The sequence below is a fragment of the Sinocyclocheilus grahami genome, unplaced genomic scaffold (assembly GCF_001515645.1).
Source record: "Sinocyclocheilus grahami isolate Dianchi unplaced genomic scaffold, SAMN03320097.WGS_v1.1 scaffold27.1, whole genome shotgun sequence".
Classification (NCBI taxonomy): domain Eukaryota; kingdom Metazoa; phylum Chordata; class Actinopteri; order Cypriniformes; family Cyprinidae; genus Sinocyclocheilus; species Sinocyclocheilus grahami.
The window spans coordinates 2891825-2911508 of NW_015505206.1; the positions used below are offsets into that span (position 1 = coordinate 2891825).

Consider the following 19684-nt stretch of genomic DNA (forward strand, 5'->3'; position numbering starts at 1 on the left):
GTGTGTGTGTTCACTGCTGTGTGTGTACACTTTGGATGGGTTAAATGCAGAGCACTAATTCCAAATATGGGTCACCATACTTGGCCACATGTCACTTCATTTTATTATTAAGTTTGCAATTTAATACTGTTATAAATACTGTGTTTTGGCAATTATCGCGATAGGACATTTTTATACTGTTAGATGCCTAATCACAAACAAGTGAAGATAGGGATGAATTTTAAATCATAAACTTTGGTTTAAATGGCTGTTGCCATTTCTGGCCTGGACAAGTTTTCACGGTTTCTTCATTTTTTCCCCTATCAACATATCAACATATTTCAAACAATACATGTTTTCTTAGAACAAACTAAAATGTATATAATTAATATTTTTTATTTGTAAATTTACTACCAACTTACCAAGCTATTACCATAATTATGTTTTGTGGTATTAGTCTATTCCATTTAAAAAAACTAAAGTTATATAAATTGATCAAGTAATTTCTATTATCAAAACTTAAAAAGGTTACAAAAATATAAAAATGGTGAACTTTATCTCTTTAGCTTTCTTATTTACATCATGTTGAGATCCATCTTTATGATTTTATTGCCATAGAGTAAACTATCAAGTAATAATCTAAAAAAAAAGAGTTTAAATGCCTGAGCACATTTCTGAAAATCTTTTATATCTTTTAATAGAAATACTTCCTTTAATTATACATATACTACATGCATATTAAAGGTTAGTTCACCCAAAAATGAAAATTAGCCCATAAATTACTCACCCTCAAGTCATCCTAGGTGTATAAGACTTTCTTCTTTCAGACGAATCCAGTCAGAGTCATATTAAAAATGGTCTTTGATCTTTCAAGCTGTTTAAACAGAAGTGACTTTTCAAAAGAAGTGAAATAAAAAGCGCCCATCCATTCAAAAAAAAAAAGTGTCTCACACGGCTCCGGGGGGTGAACAAAGGCCTTCTGTAGCGAATCGATGCGTTTTTGTAAGAAAAATATCCATATTTAAAAAGGTAATAATCACTTTAATGTAGCTTGCGCTCACTTTTGTAAACGGAAGCAGTTCCGGGCGGATGACGTATGAGGTCAGCTTTGCGCATGCGCCGCTCAGAAGTGACAACGCAGAAACGCAGCGGAGAGATCAAAACAAAACAACGGTCACTAATTAGAAGTACAAAACTAGGATTTGTAAAGAAGAATGTTGAAGGATTTCGATATAAGCCAAGAGGAGACTGGTTTTCCTTTGCTAAAGTAAGGAAACTTTGCTTCCTTTGATCCTGTAAACAAATGTTGGTTTTCACGAAACTCACCGGCGCATGCGCAACACTGAACTCATACGTCATGCTCCCGGAACTGCTTCTGTGTACAACTGTTGGTGCAAGCTACATTAAAGTGATTATTACGTTTTGAATATGGATATTTTTCTTACAAAAACGCATCCATTTGCTACAGAAGGTCTTTGTTCACCCCCCGGAGCCGTGTGAGACACTTTTTTTTTAATGGATGGGCGCTTTTTATTTAACTTCTTTTGGACCGATGCATGCAACACCCACTGAGTGGCATTAAACAGCTTGAAAGATCAAAGACAATTTTTTATATAACTCCGACTGGATTGTCTGAAAGAAGAAAAAAGATTAACTAACCCTTTAATGTCCTATACCTACACAGAGTACAAAATGTACTGCAGAAAAGGAAAAACATTCACATGAACTCTTGACAAGCAAGTACAGACTAGCTTAACACTCCACCCACTGTTTCAGTTATCTGAAAATATTCTCATTTTTGTCAGATGTCAAAAGTGGCAGAGTTATCTGTTTTGCAGACTGACGACTAAATCTGTCCAGTGGCTGATCCAGGATCACAGAGAGCTCTAGATATAAAATTTTAAGTAAAACATTAAGTAATAGCACAAGAAGATTGCAGTTATGTTGACGTTATGCATGAAGGAAACAAACTAATTTCTCTTGCTGCTTCAGTGGTCAAGAAGAAAATGTTACATCCCTTCTGTATGCATGTGTCTGTCATTGTGAATGCTGTGGGAGACTGGGGGTTGTACACTAATGTAACTAAAATATCCCATAATGCACTTCCGTCGAAATGATACTGGAGCAGCAAGTGTGAGGGAAATCAAAGCTCATTAAATCTGAGTCATCACCTGAAGACATCTCTGAGAGCGAGAGACAGTAGCTTCACTCAATTTGTTGAGGCTGATTAAATGCAAGTAAGCTAACGGACCAAACCAATAGCATGCAGACAGAGGAAAGGCGCTCTTTCTGCCTCTCAGGTCTGTTTGTTGTATCCATAATCCGGCAATCCTCACAGGAAGTCCTCAGAACCGGTCACTCACTTTTAATCATCCACAACAAACGTGCCTTCATGCAAAGCCACAGGACACTGCTCACATTTACTGAACATAGTTATACTATACTGTATATATATATATAATACTTAAAGGGGTCCTATTATGCTCTTTTACAAAATCTTGATTTTGTTTTGGGGGTGTACTAGAACAGGCTCTCATACTAGCTTGCTTGAAAAACACATAATTTTTCACATATTTTACATTATTACAACACCTTTCTCCCCAGTCTGGCATGAACAGCTCGAATAGTTCCTGTATCAAATGAAAGCCCGCCTTCTGAAATACAAAATGTGCTGTGATTGGTTAGCTGGGCCAGTGTGTGCTGTGATTGGTTAGCTGGGCCAGTGTGTGTTGTGATTGGCAGCACTCGGCACCTGGTCGGGAAATGTCATGCCCCTTACCATAGCACCTGCCAGCTTCAGCGTAAATATTGCGTCAAAATCAAATCAATTTGAGCGCGATTTAAACCCGGATGATTGTAACCACTCTTAAGTTCGTCTGCCTTGGGAAAGCTAGCGTGTCTCTGGCATAGTGATAACACTCGTTGCCTTCTCTAGTGCAGCTCAACCAGGTCTCGTCCCATTGGTCGATATTTGTGATATCACAAATTCCGGAATATATGCGTTGTAGTCCAAACGAGTCGTTCATTGTAGTTTTTGAAAAGTGATTTCTGTTAAATAAAATATCTCCTTTTGAAGTGGACTTTGAGCTGTAACTTTGCAGATATTTTTTATGCTCAAACAGCAACATTACAGACTAACTAAAGTTGAAAAAGTGAAAAAGCATAATAGGACCCCTTTAACTAAAAATATTAAAAACAAAATGTATTAACTAAAATAAAGCTTTTTCATGTAATACTTTATTTAAATTAATCGCAAAGGCAACACTTCCCATTTTCATTTAGCTATACAGAAATATAAAAAATTTAATTACACATAAAAAAAGTCTAATCATACATGTTTGGAACGACATGAGGGTAAATTAATGGGTTTATCTGGGTAAACTATCCCTTCAAGTGGCACAAAATACCCCTGACACTAAATAAAAGCCAGTACTAACTGACAACAACATTCATTTAAAGATGTCTGCTTTCCTGTTTTAGATGCGTCAGTGTGTTGTAAAAGGGATCTGCTTATTGGCTGAGCTCACCGATGGGGATGGAGGAGATTTGTGTGTACACGTCCAGCATTCGGTTGCCGTCCACGTCCACCAGGTAGTTTCCCCTGCTCTCCTCATAGTTGCAGAAGAAATGAATCGCTCCAACATTCTGCAGACCAGGAGACAAGCAGAGCTGAATGTTGCTATCAAGGTGATTTGTGCTCCATCTGCATACCTGATATTGTTATTACTATTTATTTATGTTTTTGGCAGGGCATCACCTTCAAGTCAGTGAATGGCTGAAGGAGCTGAACATCAGAAAAACAAAACTTAATCCCACAAAAATGTAAAATATATTCTCTTTAAAGGAATAGTTCACCAAAAAAATTAAAATTGGGAAACCTTTCTCACCCTCAGGGAATCCAAGGTGTAGAAAATTGGAAAATGTACATCAGGTTTACATCAAATTTACATCAGCATTACATCAGCTGCTGATAAAAACATTACAAAAATCCACAAGTAATCCACATAACTCCAGTTCACCAATTAACTTCTTGAGAAGTGAAAAATTGTGTTTGTGAGAAACAAATCCATCATTAAAGCATTTTAACTTTAAAATGCCGCTTCGGGCCAAAATACCAGTCCAGAATCCATATTAATATTCAGTAAAAAAAAAAAAAGCCAATCAACTGTTATTCTTTCACACCAAAATCCACCAATGTATTTATTTATAACTATTTTAGACTGTAATCAATTATAAACAGTGCTTAATCTGTGCATATTTCTCTGCTGATTCAGATGGGATGATTTTTTTAACTGGGCAATATTATGAATAGAAGACTCGTACTTTGTCTGGAAGCAACTATTTAAAGTTAAAACGTCTTTATAGATAAGTTTCTCACAAACACGCAGCTTCACAAGATGTTAACTGATGCACAGGAGTGTTGTGGATTATTGTGATGCTTTTATCAGCTGTTTGGACTCTTGTTTCTGACGGCACCCATTCACTGCAAAGGATCCATTGGTGAGCAAGTGATGTAATGCTAAATTTCTACAAATCTGTTCTGATGAATAAATAAACTCATTGACATCTTGAATGACCTAAGTACATTTTCAGCTAATTTTCATTTTTGCGTGAACTATTCCTTTAACTATTCCTCACATGCACAGTACAACTGAAAAAAGCAGAAGATATCATGATTCGCACTGTGACTTATTACCGCAAAATTGTGAGCAGCGGTGCTTTATCTAATGAAAGTGCCTTTTCCCCCTGTGTAGCTTTGAACCTGATGCAGCATCTATTTTTAGCCCATCTTATGACTCTTCTTATGTCTGCTCTCGTGCGGGGGACGACACGCACAGGAGCCGCGGTGAAGCGAATCTGTGATATTAGCTTCATCGATGCCTGTCAGCTCACATCTATGTGCTCATCCACAGCAAAGCGGTCAGAAGACTGTGACGGCTCTCAGATAAATTATGGCCCGAAATACATTCATCACTCAATAAGCAGAAGACATCCAGGCAGGCTGAAATATGGCTGGATGTCACATCAGAAGGCTGTCACACTTTAGCTTTACTGCTGTTAATGTTTCTCATGTAGTTGTTCGTTTTGTATGGTACTGTCTGGAAAAGTGACTCATTATACTTGAATCATTAAAAGAACGGCACCTGATCGGCACTGGCAATGTAACAAACTGCATTTACAGAATCTGTAAGACCTCAATCTAATTGCATAACACAAGTTTGTAAAGGTACATTTGTGTGTACTGACTGAGCAAACATCAAAGTTCGTTTCCATGTCTATCTCACCTGAATCTCTCCGAGTTGTCTCAGCAGCTCCTATTGAATGACAGAAATTAACCTATTAGTCATTCTGTTCTGCAGCATTATTGAAAGATGCTTCAAACACACAAAGATTGGACACAAATGAATTATCTTATGATTTGAAATATGCTTATGCTTAAGTGCTTAAGCTTTAAGAAATAAACTGCTGGTTTCGTCTGGCCAGAGGCGACACTATTTCCCTGTTTAATACTGTAAATCTGCTTTGACACAACCTGCAATGTAAAAAGTGCTATATAAATAATGGAGACTTGACTTGACTTAAAATTTGTAAAATTCTATTTTTTTCTTTCTTTCTTGTTTTGGACTGGATAGAGAAGGGAAAGGGCCAACAGGTGTCAGGCAAACATGGGAACTCCTTCAGTACTGTTTGGAAATTTGATCAGGATGCACTTCATGAATGAGGTTGTGAAAATGTGTGTGTGTAAAAAGGGTGTTATCAAAGCAAAGTGTGATTTCTTCCATTTGTGTTCATTCTTATTTATTTTGAAAAACGGGAAAAAAGTCATAAGTAGCATGGGTGTCCAAACTTTTGATTTTTATATAAGGAGCCTACAGTAAAATACCAATAAATAATAATTTTTTTTTATTTCCTACAGAGTCATATCACACAGCAATCAAGTGACAAACCTCATGGCAAAAGTGTCAAAATGCTGAGAGTGTACCTGGGACTTTGGACCTGGCACAGCAGTTTTCATGGATGGGGCGTCATATTCAAACTCTGAAACTGTCTTTGTGGCAGTTTTGCTGACATATCTGGAACCTAATGCAAAATTGAAATTATGAATTATGAAAGGTTGAGTCAGTTTCTGTGAAAGTAACTTCCTAAAAATGCTTAGTAATGCATTCATGCATCTCAAAGTAATTAACCAACTGAACTCTGTAAGACCTTTTGTACTTTTGCAGTATATTTGAACAGTGGTCAACGAATACATCTAAACAGCCAGTCTTTTATAGCCATATTTGAACAGTAGTAACCCCTTGAGGGGATACACAAGTTTACAGAAGTGAATGGGACGTCTCACTACTGAGCTACTGATTAATGAAGAACGCTGGCAGGATTGAATCAGCGTGACCAGCCACTGAAGGACGAGACATGCACAGACTTTTCTACGAATGCAGAATTCACTAGCCAAAGCTGGACAAAACCAGATCCCAGTAACTCATTTACATGGTTAGGAAACTTTGAACTGCATCCCTCTCAACATTCGGTTCCATAACCGCACATCATTATCATTTTAAAGGAAGCGTCTCACTTCCTAAGCTGAGCGTGGAGTTGCATCACTTCGATAAAGTCTCTGTGACAACTCCAGCTCTTTTTGAGGGTCACTGGTAGGTTGAGAACATTACAGTCTCTGTCCTCTATCTGACCGGGAAGTTAAACCAGCTTTTTAGACCGGAGGGTATCTTAGTCCTCCATCTCTCCGTGGTATTTTTACCTGGAGCGGCGAGACGCAGGTTATGCTGAAGGGAGATGGCCAGCTGGCGGGTCAGGAGTGAGGAAGCCATGTGTAGCACTCACCGAGACAGAGATGAAGAGAGAGAGAGAGAGAGACAGCACACAGCACCTGCCTTTCACTTCACCTGAGGAAAGACAAAGACAGAGATAAGATACAGGGAGTTCCAGGGAGTGGGAAGCCGGAATATATGGATTACGAAAATGTCACAATCAAAGACGTTCTGGTAGATAATACAATCTCCAGGTCATGATATTTACAATTGTATGTGACATTAAAGGAATTCCTTTGATCTTTGGAAATACAAAAGTTTAACATACTATTTAATTATACTACTCTATATACTTCTGGATTTCTTAAACTACCAAAACAGTATTTCAGACACCTTTGTGGTTGTGATATCAGAACCATGATCACTTAAACATATCACCACCTACATATACATATCATTAGTATTAAGTAACTCATCTTGCCAGAGCTTAGCCAATCACAGTGTTAAGACACACAGAGGTCTTAAAGTTACAATAGCAAAAACAACATATACAAAACCAACACATTTTACTCACTTTTATGTTGTTATTATTATTTTTTTTCAGCTTTGCATCAAAGAAAAGTATATTAAAATAGAAGCCATTATTTTATATTGTAATAACATTTTGCAATATTACTGTTTATTTTTTCTGTATTTTTGTTCAAATAAATGCAGCCTTGATGAGCATAAGAGACTTCTTTAAAAAACATTACAAGTCTTACTGATCCCAAACTTTTGAAAGGCAGTGTATATGTATATATATATATATATATGTGAGGTGGATGGATTATCTCGGCAAAGCAGAAGTGCTCACTAACACAGATTTAGACAGATTTGTGAACAATATTTGAGAGAAATAGGCCTTTTGTGTACATAGAAAAAGTCTTAGATCTTTGAGTTCAGCTCATGACAAATGGTAAAATAATGCTTTATATAAAATAAAAACGGTATAAACTACATAAAAACTATATATTACAGTATATATATATATATACATACACATACATATATATATATATGAAGAGTTTGGTTTCAAAACGCTATAAATCCATTTTGATTAATTTGTGTAAAAAAAAAATTTCTTTACCAAGAAAGTGGCAAGATGAAAACCACTATATTCTGTTTCAAACTTTCACATAGCATCTTTAGGTTATAATAACATTAAAAATTCAAATCCAGATTTAGATTTTTAAAGATTTATTATAAAATTTTATTATTTTCAAACTGTTGAAAATACACAACATAGTAAATTGATCCACATATGATACCCTCTGAACTTGGTCAATACTAATCTTATATGCAGGCACTGGACTAAAAATACATTCAATCAGTCATCTCTCCCAAAAAGAATTCAACGGGTCATCTTGTTAATGCTATAAATTAATTACAACAATAAAAGAAAATTTCATCATGAACATACATGAACAACAATATCACATTAAACCACAGAAATTTCAAAATTATATTTCCCTTACCTTCAACTTCCAAAAATGCATTCATCTTTGCCATGTTACATTAATTTAGTTGACTAGTGCTATACGCTGTATTAACAAAAACATTAATGGCATAAATAAAAACACTTACACTGACAAGCTACGCAATATCGCGTTCATAATCGAATGCGACTCATCTGGGATTATGAACGCGATATTGTGGTGATATACGGCTGTGTATTAAATGCCACTCCATCTGAAAGCACGTGATGGAGATTTACTGTTCACAGAACCGGCTTTACTGATGAGATGCGCATAATCACATGTGATTTATCATGCAGCCCTAATTTTTTTGTTTGTTTGTTGATCACAAAGTACAAAATAGATGAGGAAAACTAGGATGCCGGGTGTATTCAAAGCTATTTGTACAGCTATTTGTAGAGACAAGCTGTTTGTAGGTTGATAAGAGTTTTTAGAGTGGCCTTTTATTGTGGCCAGCCTAAGGCACACCTGTGCAATAATTATGCTGTCTAATCAGCATCCTGATATGCCACACCTGTGAGGTGGATGGATTATCTCGGCAAAGCAGAAGTGCTCACTAACACAGATTTAGACAGATTTGTGAACAATATTTGAGAGAAATAGGCCTTTTGTGTACATAGAAAAAGTCTTAGATCTTTGAGTTCAGCTCATGACAAATGGTAAAATAATGCTTTATATAAAATAAAAACGGTATAAACTACATAAAAACTATATATTACAGTATATATATATATATACATACACATACATATATATATATATGAAGAGTTTGGTTTCAAAACGCTATAAATCCATTTTGATTAATTTGTGTAAAAAAAAAATTTCTTTACCAAGAAAGTGGCAAGATGAAAACCACTATATTCTGTTTCAAACTTTCACATAGCATCTTTAGGTTATAATAACATTAAAAATTCAAATCCAGATTTAGATTTTTAAAGATTTATTATAATATTTTATTATTTCCCCCCCAAAATGCAATAAATCCTTTTTTTTTTTTTTTTTTTCTTTTTTTTTTTAAATGCAATAAATCCATTGAATCAATATAAAAGTATTTTTCATATTGAAAAATACACAACTACACAACATAGTAAATTGATCCACATATGATACCCTCTGAACTTGGTCAATACTAATCTTATATGCAGGCACTGGACTAAAAATACATTCAATCAGTCATCTCTCCCAAAAAGAATTCAACGGGTCATCTTGTTAATGCTATAAATTAATTACAACAATAAAAGAAAATTTCATCATGAACATACATGAACAACAATATCACATTAAACCACAGAAATTTCAAAATTATATTTCCCTTACCTTCAACTTCCAAAAATGCATTCATCTTTGCCATGTTACATTAATTTAGTTGACTAGTGCTATACGCTGTATTAACAAAAACATTAATGGCATAAATAAAAACACTTACACTGACAAGCTACGCAATATCGCGTTCATAATCGAATGCGACTCATCTGGGATTATGAACGCGATATTGTGGTGATATACGGCTGTGTATTAAATGCCACTCCATCTGAAAGCACGTGATGGAGATTTACTGTTCACAGAACCGGCTTTACTGATGAGATGCGCATAATCACATGTGATTTATCATGCAGCCCTAATTTTTTTGTTTGTTTGTTGATCACAAAGTACAAAATAGATGAGGAAAACTAGGATGCCGGGTGTATTCAAAGCTATTTGTACAGCTATTTGTAGAGACAAGCTGTTTGTAGGTTGATAAGAGTGCGTGGAATGGTGCACTGTGATTGGTTGAGCGGATATATCGCATTCTGCAGAAAAGGAAGACTGGCGTTTGTCGCGGTTTGGAAAAAAAGGGAAAAACATGACAGAATAACTTGGCGGATATCGCATTTTGCGTAAAATTAAAAATTGACTTTTCAATAACGACCAGATACAATACCGATTTTGGCGGAAACTCAATTTTTTATGGCATTTATCGCGTTTTGGAACCAAGCTCTTTATATATATATATATATATATATATATATATATATATATCACCACCAAAAAAAAATCACATTTTTAATTTTTTCTGTATTTTATAATATAAAATAATACAAATTACTTTGATGATTTTTATAAAATACCACAGAAATAATATAAATAATATAAACAGCGAATTAAAAAAATAAAATAATGGCTAAAAAAATTTCGATTTTAAATTTAATTAAAAAATGAAATTAAAAGAGATAAATAAAAAATCTTATATACAATATATCATCTAGAAATTTGACATTAGTCAGACAAACAGATAATTCTGCCCCAAACTCAACCCACTGGATGAAATGATGATACACTGGCTCAAACAATCTGAGCAATGTTCAGATAGCACCACAGTGTCACTGTGTTCAAAATATTCAGAGAACCTACAAACAGCTTGTCTCTACAAATAGCTGTCTCTGCATATTCATTTGGGACAGAAGGAAGTATTTTAACATCACCATTTACGCCTTTGTGCTAAAAAAATTTAATCAGAAACTGATTAACAACCAGATGGGAGCAAATCTTACAGTCTGCAAAGTGACAGTCCTGGGATCAGTACCACAGACAGTTCTTCTTTTCTCTGAGCAGCAGGTTCAGCCATGCCCATCAATCCTCCCCTACTCCAGTGGTCCTGACAGTCGGCCATCACGCCTCTTAATTAAAGAACGGTTAATTGGTGTTAATCACAACATGGCTTGGACGCTCACTGGCCCTCAGATGATCTTTTTGCACTGTGGAACCGTCGCAGTCGTTTCTTGGGCTGGAGAGTCTTGTGAGGACAAGGCTGGGGGCAGCAGACAGTTGACTAACGCTGTGACTTTCAAGTACCGTTAAACCTTCCCAACAGGCACAGGGTTCAGGGAAGCTCACCCGAGCTCACTCGGTCACACTTTAGCGCTAAGATTAATTGGGACGAATAGTCCTGCCTAAGGGAAAAGCCAATGCCTGAGGGAATCCCAACATATCTTCAGCTCTCATAATGAGTGAACATACGCTTAGGAAAGGAGCAGCATGCTGACGGCATGCAATTATTATGCACAAAATGTTCTTGGCTGAATTAAACACCTTGTTTTGTTTTTTTACCAGTATTGTTCCTCCTTAGTTTAAATGTCATGGCGTATGTTTCTGTCACAGCCTGGACACCGGAAAGCTGAGAATCAGTCTTCCTGCTCTACTGAAAGGAAACTAGTCTTATGTGTTTGCTTGTCCAGAGGAATCAATTCAGAAGGAAGAATTGGCCGCCCGCTGGACATTGGAGCGGATCCACGGCATCTTTATTCATGTGCAGGAGAGGAGAAGCAGAAAGTGCATCTCTCATGTGCTCCAGATCGGAGGACGCTTACGCAATCGAAGCGGCAGAATCAAGAAAAATCCAGACACTCCGTCTCTCAGAAGCACCCCAACGGCTCATCGACCGGTTAGAACTGGTTCTGAAAATATGTGTTACACAAGCCTGTTGTCATGCGCCGGTGAGGATCCAGCAAGCAAAATGGGTTAAAGAGCCGGGGACGACAACTTGACTGATGGAGCTGATTTTCCCTTCTCGAGTGATAGGGACTAATTCTATTTCATTGACTGAGAGTGACAGTGAATGCTGACGGAAAAAGAGTGTGGATACATCTTTGAAATGATTTATTGTCAAAGTATCGTGGGTCAGCTTCATGCCCAAGTTTAATGCAGTCTGGACACTGTCAGTCAGTGCAAAATAGGCCTAGACATTTTCTATTTGAATATATTTTTAATTTTTAATTTTTTTCCTGTGATGCAAAGCTGAATTTTTTAGCAGTCTTCAGTGTCACATGATCCTTCAGAAAACATTCTGATATGATGTTCAAGTAACATTTCTATTATTCTAATAACTATGATCAAAGTTGAAAACAGTTGTGATTTCCACCAATACATTAAGCACAATAAGCAGCACAATACATTTTTCAAGAACAGCATGTCTTTGAAGCAGAAATAATGTAACATTGTAAATATCTTTACATTTGCTTTTGAGCAATTTAATTCAAACTGTTACTTTAATTTTTTTAATAAATGTAAAAAATCCTGTGTTTTTATGAAAATTTATATAAATTTTTTTTATTCTTTCTGTGACATAATGCCGTCAAGCTGGCCAACACAGATGTGGATTTCTTGAAATTTGTTGAAAAATGGTTTGTGAGAAGATGAAAGTCATAAACATTGTTGATCATACATTGTTTTCCAGCTTAAGAGTGTGTTTATGCATTTTTATGAATCGGTTATTGAACATCATATAGATTATAGCTGTATTTCTAGTAATGTCTAGCAGTTATTGCAAATCAAAAGCAAATAAAGCCGTTTAAATGAAAGTAATAAATGTTTAAATAATAAAAGATACATTTGAACAACTGGCTGACCAAACAACCTCAAAGAAACAAAAATAATTTGTATTGATCCCTGATGATAATATGAGAGAGGACTGTACAGGCAATAAAAACACTGGAAATCCACCACCACCTTCAAGGTCCTTTAAAAACATTACATGAGCTTTCATTTATCTGCTTATTTTCAGTATAAAAATCAAACCGACACTCTTTGCTCACATCACATTTCATTCTCTTTCAACGCCAGCGCAGCTAATCAATATTCATCAGGGGTCTCCGCGTGGTCACTGTGCTGGGGGACCATTTCAAAGCCAACAATAGCCGTCTGTGCTGGATTACACAACTCCAAGCCGCCACCAATCCCCCTGCTCCTCTTTCTCTCAGCTCAGAGTGTGAACTAAAGCTAGCGGCCCAAGAGAGCAATGAGCAACAGCACCAAACGCGAAGCCATTTTTTAAATGCTAATTTTCTGGTGTTACGTAACACAGCCTTGTGAGCGACTCCCCTCGCTGAAGGAGCCAGATAACATCAGTAGCAGTATGCAACAAGACATGAAAGCGTCTACATCCTCAATACAGCTCATTTTCAAACTTCAGAGATGACAAAAACGTGATTGACTAATCTTTAACTGATCATAATAAAAAATAAAAAAAAAGATCGCTTGCTTTGAGAAATCATCATCATAATCCTGATCAGATATTTAGCACAAAATGAACTTTGATCGTTGGCTAGTGATAACATTGAGCTGGCTAAAGACACTGAGCTGTCAGTGGAGGATATGAGCACGGTTCATTGGGCATAATGCTCATCTCTAACCCCGTTAAAGCCTATTGGTAAACTTCATTACACCAATTCCCCTCTGCATGATTTAAACAGCCTATTAAAACCTCTCCAAACGGCTAAATACTGCAAGACAGTTGCCAAGGGAACCAGCTGAGGAAAACAGTTGTACTACTGGCTGTCTTTCTTGTCTGGATGACAGATCAACCTCAGTAGGGTAAACTGCGGTGCTATTAAAAGGATAAATCCTAGTTAAAAAGCAATTGGCCATGTTTTATGCATGCCTATCAATACCTCAATAATAAGAATTGCACGGCTGATTCATTTAAAATATAGCATGACAGACAGTACTGCAGGGTTAATTACAAATGCATCTTAAAAACTGGGCAAAGATATGTGATTCTCACCATCAGATGGGAGGTTGCTATGAATAACAGCCAAACTGTGTCACAAGTAATAAACACTATTCATTGTCTTTACATGTACACTGTCAACCTAAATGTGCCTTCTAAAAACATTAAGCATTCCCGCAAACCTGCTCCACAATTCAATTGATAAGCAGGTGATTTGTCAATCAAGCATTGCGCTGTAAAACTTACTGTAACTTAAAACTAATTTTTGTAATTACAATTTTTGTAATTTTTGATCATTGATATGGTGGAAACTGTAAATGGCAAACATTGCATTATATTTAATTTTATTACTCTAAATAAATGTTTTTGGTAAGTAATAACTATAATTTATGGTAAAGACAGCAAACAGTCACAGAAGTCCTTGCATGACACAACACAACACATATGATTAAAGTTTATATAAACTATTTATATAGACTATTTTTGTTATCAGATATTTTATACCATTTTAAGGTAAAAAATAGATTTTGTTACTTTAGGTAGACTGGTAAATGCCATTCCATCCTGTAATACCAGAAATACTGTCACCATGTTCTGCCAACCACAGCTACCAATTTTTATTTTTAACCATAAAATAAATTGATATTTTTCACAGGATAAATTGTCCTTTAGCGGAATCCAGTGTGCAACTGCAATTAAAAGATAATATTGCAGGAGAGAGAGCAAACAAGTCTAAAATTATGTTTACCATGATGACAGAGCATAAACCAAGCGCAGCTGAACATGTAAACATTTCACATGGATGTTTAGGAAACACAACTCAAAAGGAGAAATTCAACAGTAATGTCCTAGTAAACAGTAAAACAGTAAACATATTTGATGAAGAAAAATTGGGTTTGTTGTCAAACTATATATAGCTTTAAATAATCTTACTGAATTTAAATTTTTTTTAAGTCATAGAGAGTTCAGTATGTATGTAGACGATACAGACTGAGGGGTAAATATTGAACTGATGTATAAATAATCATCACTAGTGTCAGAAACCAACACATCCATAGCAAAATTTACAAATATATATGCTCTATATCTTTAAGTTTTAAAGTGTGTGTACAATCTACAGCAAGCACACCCTTAAACTGACTTCGGTAACCATGCTTTCTGCCAGAAACACAGTATGTGTGTTGGTGTGTGTACTGTGGTGTGGTGTGTGTACTGTGGTGTGGTGTGGTGTGGTGTGGTGTGGTGTGGTGTAGTGTAGTGTAGTGTAGTGTAGTGTAGTGTAGTGTAGTGTAGTGTAGTGTAGTGTAGTCTAGGAAACAAAATGACAAACAAACAGTTCTATATATTAATCCATTATGGTTCAACTATAAGTCATCACTGTTAAAAATAATCATATTTATTCAGTCTTAACCCCTTTTAAGGTTTTTTTTTTTAAATGTTGTGCTTTTAAGTATAAATCTAACAGCATTTTATGAGGTTTATGCTTAAGACAAAGAAAAACATAGAAAAATAACTGAAAACAAGGCTTAGTATCTTTCGCAATTTTGTTTCTAGAGGAAATGTATCTTTTTAATATTGCAAAACAGGGCAAAAATGCAGTTATGTATTAAAAAAAAACACACAAAACAAAACAAAGCTTCAATCCATTATGGGAAGCAATAAACGATGCATTTAAATGACAGGTGGCTCAGTCTCAGAGCAGAGGAAAAACTTGATGCACACAAAGCAGCTGGTGGAAGGGAGACGCAACAGTATCCGGTTCCGACTGGGTCGGACCTGTCAAACGGTTCTGGAGCGAGAGATGTATGGAGGAAATCGAATCGCTGCAGCAGACCAGTTCTACGGTATCACATCGCTGCAATGTTTCATAAGAAACGCGTCCATTACGAAACACGCTCGCTATTGCATTAATGCTCAATGCATAAATTCCTGCAGCGATGCCTCTATACGTCTAATGCGCAATACACTTATGATTATGAATTACTAAAACAAACCGCATGCTTATGCTTATGCTTAGCGGTGGGAGCGCTGCTGCGTCTCGTTTGCTACACTGTTCGCTGCTGCTGTAATGATACTTAAAGACATTTTAAGACTCACCTCTGTGCCTTTTTGCTGTATAGGAGGTGAAATCTAGTAGGTTCTTGGCGGAAGAACGAAAAAGAAAGAGATGGGCGCAGGAGCGAGGAACACAGACAGACTTTAAAAGATCATTTGAAGTGGCCTTTTTCGCGAGTGGAGGGATTTGCTGGGGGATCCGCCGACTCCAGCCAATAGAGAGAGCCTTGCTGCTCTCGGAAATGTCAGATGCCTTGCACCGAGCACAGCTGTGTGCAGTCAGCACTTCATATCTCCCATAATGTAATCGAAGCTCCAGTCTAATAGTCTTGGTTTTGATTCATCTCCGTGACTCGAATCTTTTGAATCAAGAACGCTGTTCAGCAGAAAGATTCGCTGTTCCTTTCTATTCTACATCTTTATGCCAGTAGGTGGCGATATGAGTGAGTTATTGAATCATTCGTCCAACCGATTCCTCACGAAACAGACCGAAATGCTATGCACAATCAGCTTGTAACACTCCAAAGAGAAAGGAAAACTTGAAATCGCATCATATGACCCCTTTAAATGTGCATGTCTGCAAATGTACTTTGAGTCTTGCGTTTGAGAATCACACAAATTGTTGCTGAGTAGTTTTTAACACTGTTTTCAGTTACAGAGCATGACTTTTATCAAGCTATAAAAGTACAACAATAGTAGCCTATATATTGTTTTCACACACTAATTATTCCACACACCTTTTGAAATTCCAAATTTAAAAACCTGCTGCATAAAAAGCTTTGGCTACAATTGTAAATGCAGCTAAACATGGAATGCCTTACAACTCTCTACATGAAAAAATACTATAGTAATTTATAGTAAATACTATAGTGTTTTTGAACCATACTGTAGTAAAGTACTAGAATTCATTTGTTGTGGTAATTCTATAATTGCTGTGGTAATACAGTATAACAACTATAGTAATATAAACAATTTACTTTACCCAATACTGTACTAGGTTTTCTACAACTATAGGGTATATTATACAACAATACACTACAGTTTACTGTAAAAACTAAATTATACTACAGTTTATCAGTTCATTACAGTTAATACTACAGTATGCTCTAGCATTCATTAACAAAGTGTTGTAAATACTATGATTATATACAGTATAATACACATTACTATAGTAGCCTATGGTTCAAAAACACTAGTATTTACTATAAATTACTATAGCATTTTTTCATGTGCAGTATTTATTTTCTTTATTTTCTTAAACTCTCATAAGTTTAATTTAAGCGTGACTTTTATTTCAGTAATTATTATTTGTCATTAATTATTTTGTATTAACTTATGTTTAATCAAAATAACGCCAAAAATAATGCATTTTATTTGAAATAATTTTATAAAGGTTTAAAAATAACTGATCAAATCATGTTCATTCCCTCATTTTGTTTGCATGTGATTCGTGCATACTCGTTAAGTGAACTGGGCATGCTCGTTTAGTATGCACAACCAATTAAATGCTTCTTAACACCCCCTGCTTGAATGCTATTGGTTCGTGTTACTGTCAGTCTCAGAGGTAGGTAGTATGAGGGGTTCGGTCACCGTGATTTCACCAAGTAGCCTACAACATGTTCCTGGGTCAACACCTTTTGTTGATCCTGGATCAACATAATGGTCCAAAAATATAGACTTAACCCAATCCCTACTCCTAAACCTAACCTTACCCATAATTTATTCCTAAAATCAGTGTGAAATGATAGCTGATTAACAAAGGTGTAGAAGCACCTAACCCTGATCGTAAGCCTAAAACAGATCTTTCCTGAAAAGGTATCCCTCAATTCTGATTGGTTGATAGGAATGTTGTTCCAGTATCAACAAGGATGTTGATCCAGGAACATGTTGTACTTGGTGAAATCATGTTCACCAGTATGAAAGTGAACGAGAATGATTCATTCACTTAAAAGACTGGTCCAAAAACACCAATTCCAGGAAAGAAGCATCACCAGTGTTTTGTCAGCACTTCATATTTCCCAAATTGTAAATGTTACAGTCAGAGTGGATACAACAATATTACAAAGACTGTTGTAGGTACATACAAAATGCATTTAAATGCAAAGAAGCATTTAATTGGTTGGGGGAAATACATGCATTAAGCTTTAAAGGCAACATTATTGGTAACAACAAGTTTAACTACATTTTAAGTTTATTTTACATTTTAATTGAATTACATTTTTATTGTTTTCAGGCTCTCTACCTTCCAACTGTGCTTTGAAACACCACAAACTAAGTTCACATGCCAGGTTCCTTTATAGATTGAACAGCTTCATGAACAATCACTCAAAACAAGAAATATTGATCAGATCTACTTTATGAGGTGAGCATGTTCTTGTCTCAACTCTTGCACACTCTAGTGTTCAGAGAAGGAAACAAACCAATAGCATTCAGCCACTTCACCTCTGTTGCTGCATATTTTCATTAAACGGTTTTAATAATTTAGAAAATATATATCCACCAACATGTGAGCTAAAGCATAATTCATTTAATGGCAATACACAGATCTTCAAAGATCTACAGATCTACTTATGGATGCTCGTCAGTGTCTTAAAATGTATATTTGCTGAAGCACAGTTTTGGCATAGGTAATAATATACTACTACCCCAATAACAATACATTCTGTGTTTGTTTTCAAAATTTCATAAAACATGTCAACAGTATTTACCCAAAGTCTCTCCCAATGATCCTTTGAAGAACTTGCCACAATTTCTAACGCTAAAAATTCAAGCAGGTCACAGTAAAACATACATCAGCACCAATTTTCACATGAAAAGTGAAAAGCCTTTGCTTTTTTTAATAACGTTTTTAATAAATCACTTTTAAGCAAATGATCAAACTAAGGACTTTGAATTTCATGTTTAAGTAAAATAGGAATTACAAAGATTAATTCTGCAAACATTACAAATCCTGGTGTTAAAAGGAAACATAACCTTTGGTTCTATGTATTAAAGTCTTTCTGCTGTCACCTTCCAAAGTTCCTGCAGAAGAGAGAATACATAACATTTGTTTAACGCTGTTAATCTGAACACAATATCTACTTCAAGAATCAACAGCTCCCCCTAAGGGCAGTAACAAGAGCGTGCTCGAGGGGACCGGAACAAGCAAACTAAATAATTGACTACCATTGTATATGATGCATATTCAAAGATACAATTGAATGATTTACTGAGTAAATACACACAGACAAGTGCTCCTCACCAGCTGTTCCACCCTTGCATACTGAAAGAAATGAGGAAAGGAGCTCTTCACAGGCTCTACCGTGAAATTCATCTTTCCATCTGTCATCTGCTGTAACCAGTCTAGGCAGTGGCGGAAGTGATCATATGCTTCACAGGACACGTCCATGTGTCTCAGTGTGACATTTAATCTGCAGAAATACAGAAAACATCATGCTGGAACAAAAGGTCAAGGTTTTTCTTGGTTAGCATGGGTCTGTCAGCCCCGAAAGCATCATTCTTAAGACTATGGACAAATTGAGAATAACTGCATATAACAGCTAACATATCATTATATTAAAGCAGATGTGTTTCCTAAATGTATACTAATTGTTTTATTTATTTAATAATTATTTTATTTGAATGTAAGTTATTTAAAAATGCATTAAAAACCAATATTTAACTATATTACGTCAATGTTTTCCCATTGTAATTATTTTATTTATATACTATTTTTATTTTATTTAAATATAATTTTAAATCAAACAAAATATATAATAGCTCACTTTTCATAACAGTGGCTGTATTTTTCTAGCGTATCCTTATATTATTTTAATATATATATATATATATATATATATATATATATATATATATATACACACACACTCTTTTTATATATTTAT

The 19684-nt window shown here is 35.6% G+C and overlaps 2 protein-coding genes across 2 annotated transcripts in view; both read right to left on the bottom strand.

The window, feature by feature from the left end:
* Positions 1-16184, bottom strand: part of LOC107568422 (4-aminobutyrate aminotransferase, mitochondrial-like) — a 28943-nt gene extending 12759 nt beyond the window's left edge. The window contains exons 1-5 of the mRNA XM_016254397.1: positions 15843-16184; positions 6737-6881; positions 5963-6060; positions 5265-5294; positions 3491-3624 (exon numbers count right to left, since the gene is read on the bottom strand). Of these exons, the coding sequence (XP_016109883.1) occupies positions 3491-3624; positions 5265-5294; positions 5963-6060; positions 6737-6806 (332 nt within the window). The 5' untranslated portion in view covers positions 6807-6881; positions 15843-16184. The remainder of the gene's footprint in view (positions 1-3490; positions 3625-5264; positions 5295-5962; positions 6061-6736; positions 6882-15842) is intronic.
* Positions 16185-18088: 1904 nt separating this feature from the next.
* The window catches only part of LOC107568640 (methyltransferase-like protein 22), an 18692-nt gene continuing 17096 nt past the window's right edge, over positions 18089-19684 (bottom strand). Inside the window, exons 9-10 of the mRNA XM_016254615.1 lie at positions 19042-19210; positions 18089-18821 (exon numbers count right to left, since the gene is read on the bottom strand). Coding sequence (XP_016110101.1) covers positions 18789-18821; positions 19042-19210 — 202 coding nt within the window. The 3' untranslated portion in view covers positions 18089-18788. The remainder of the gene's footprint in view (positions 18822-19041; positions 19211-19684) is intronic.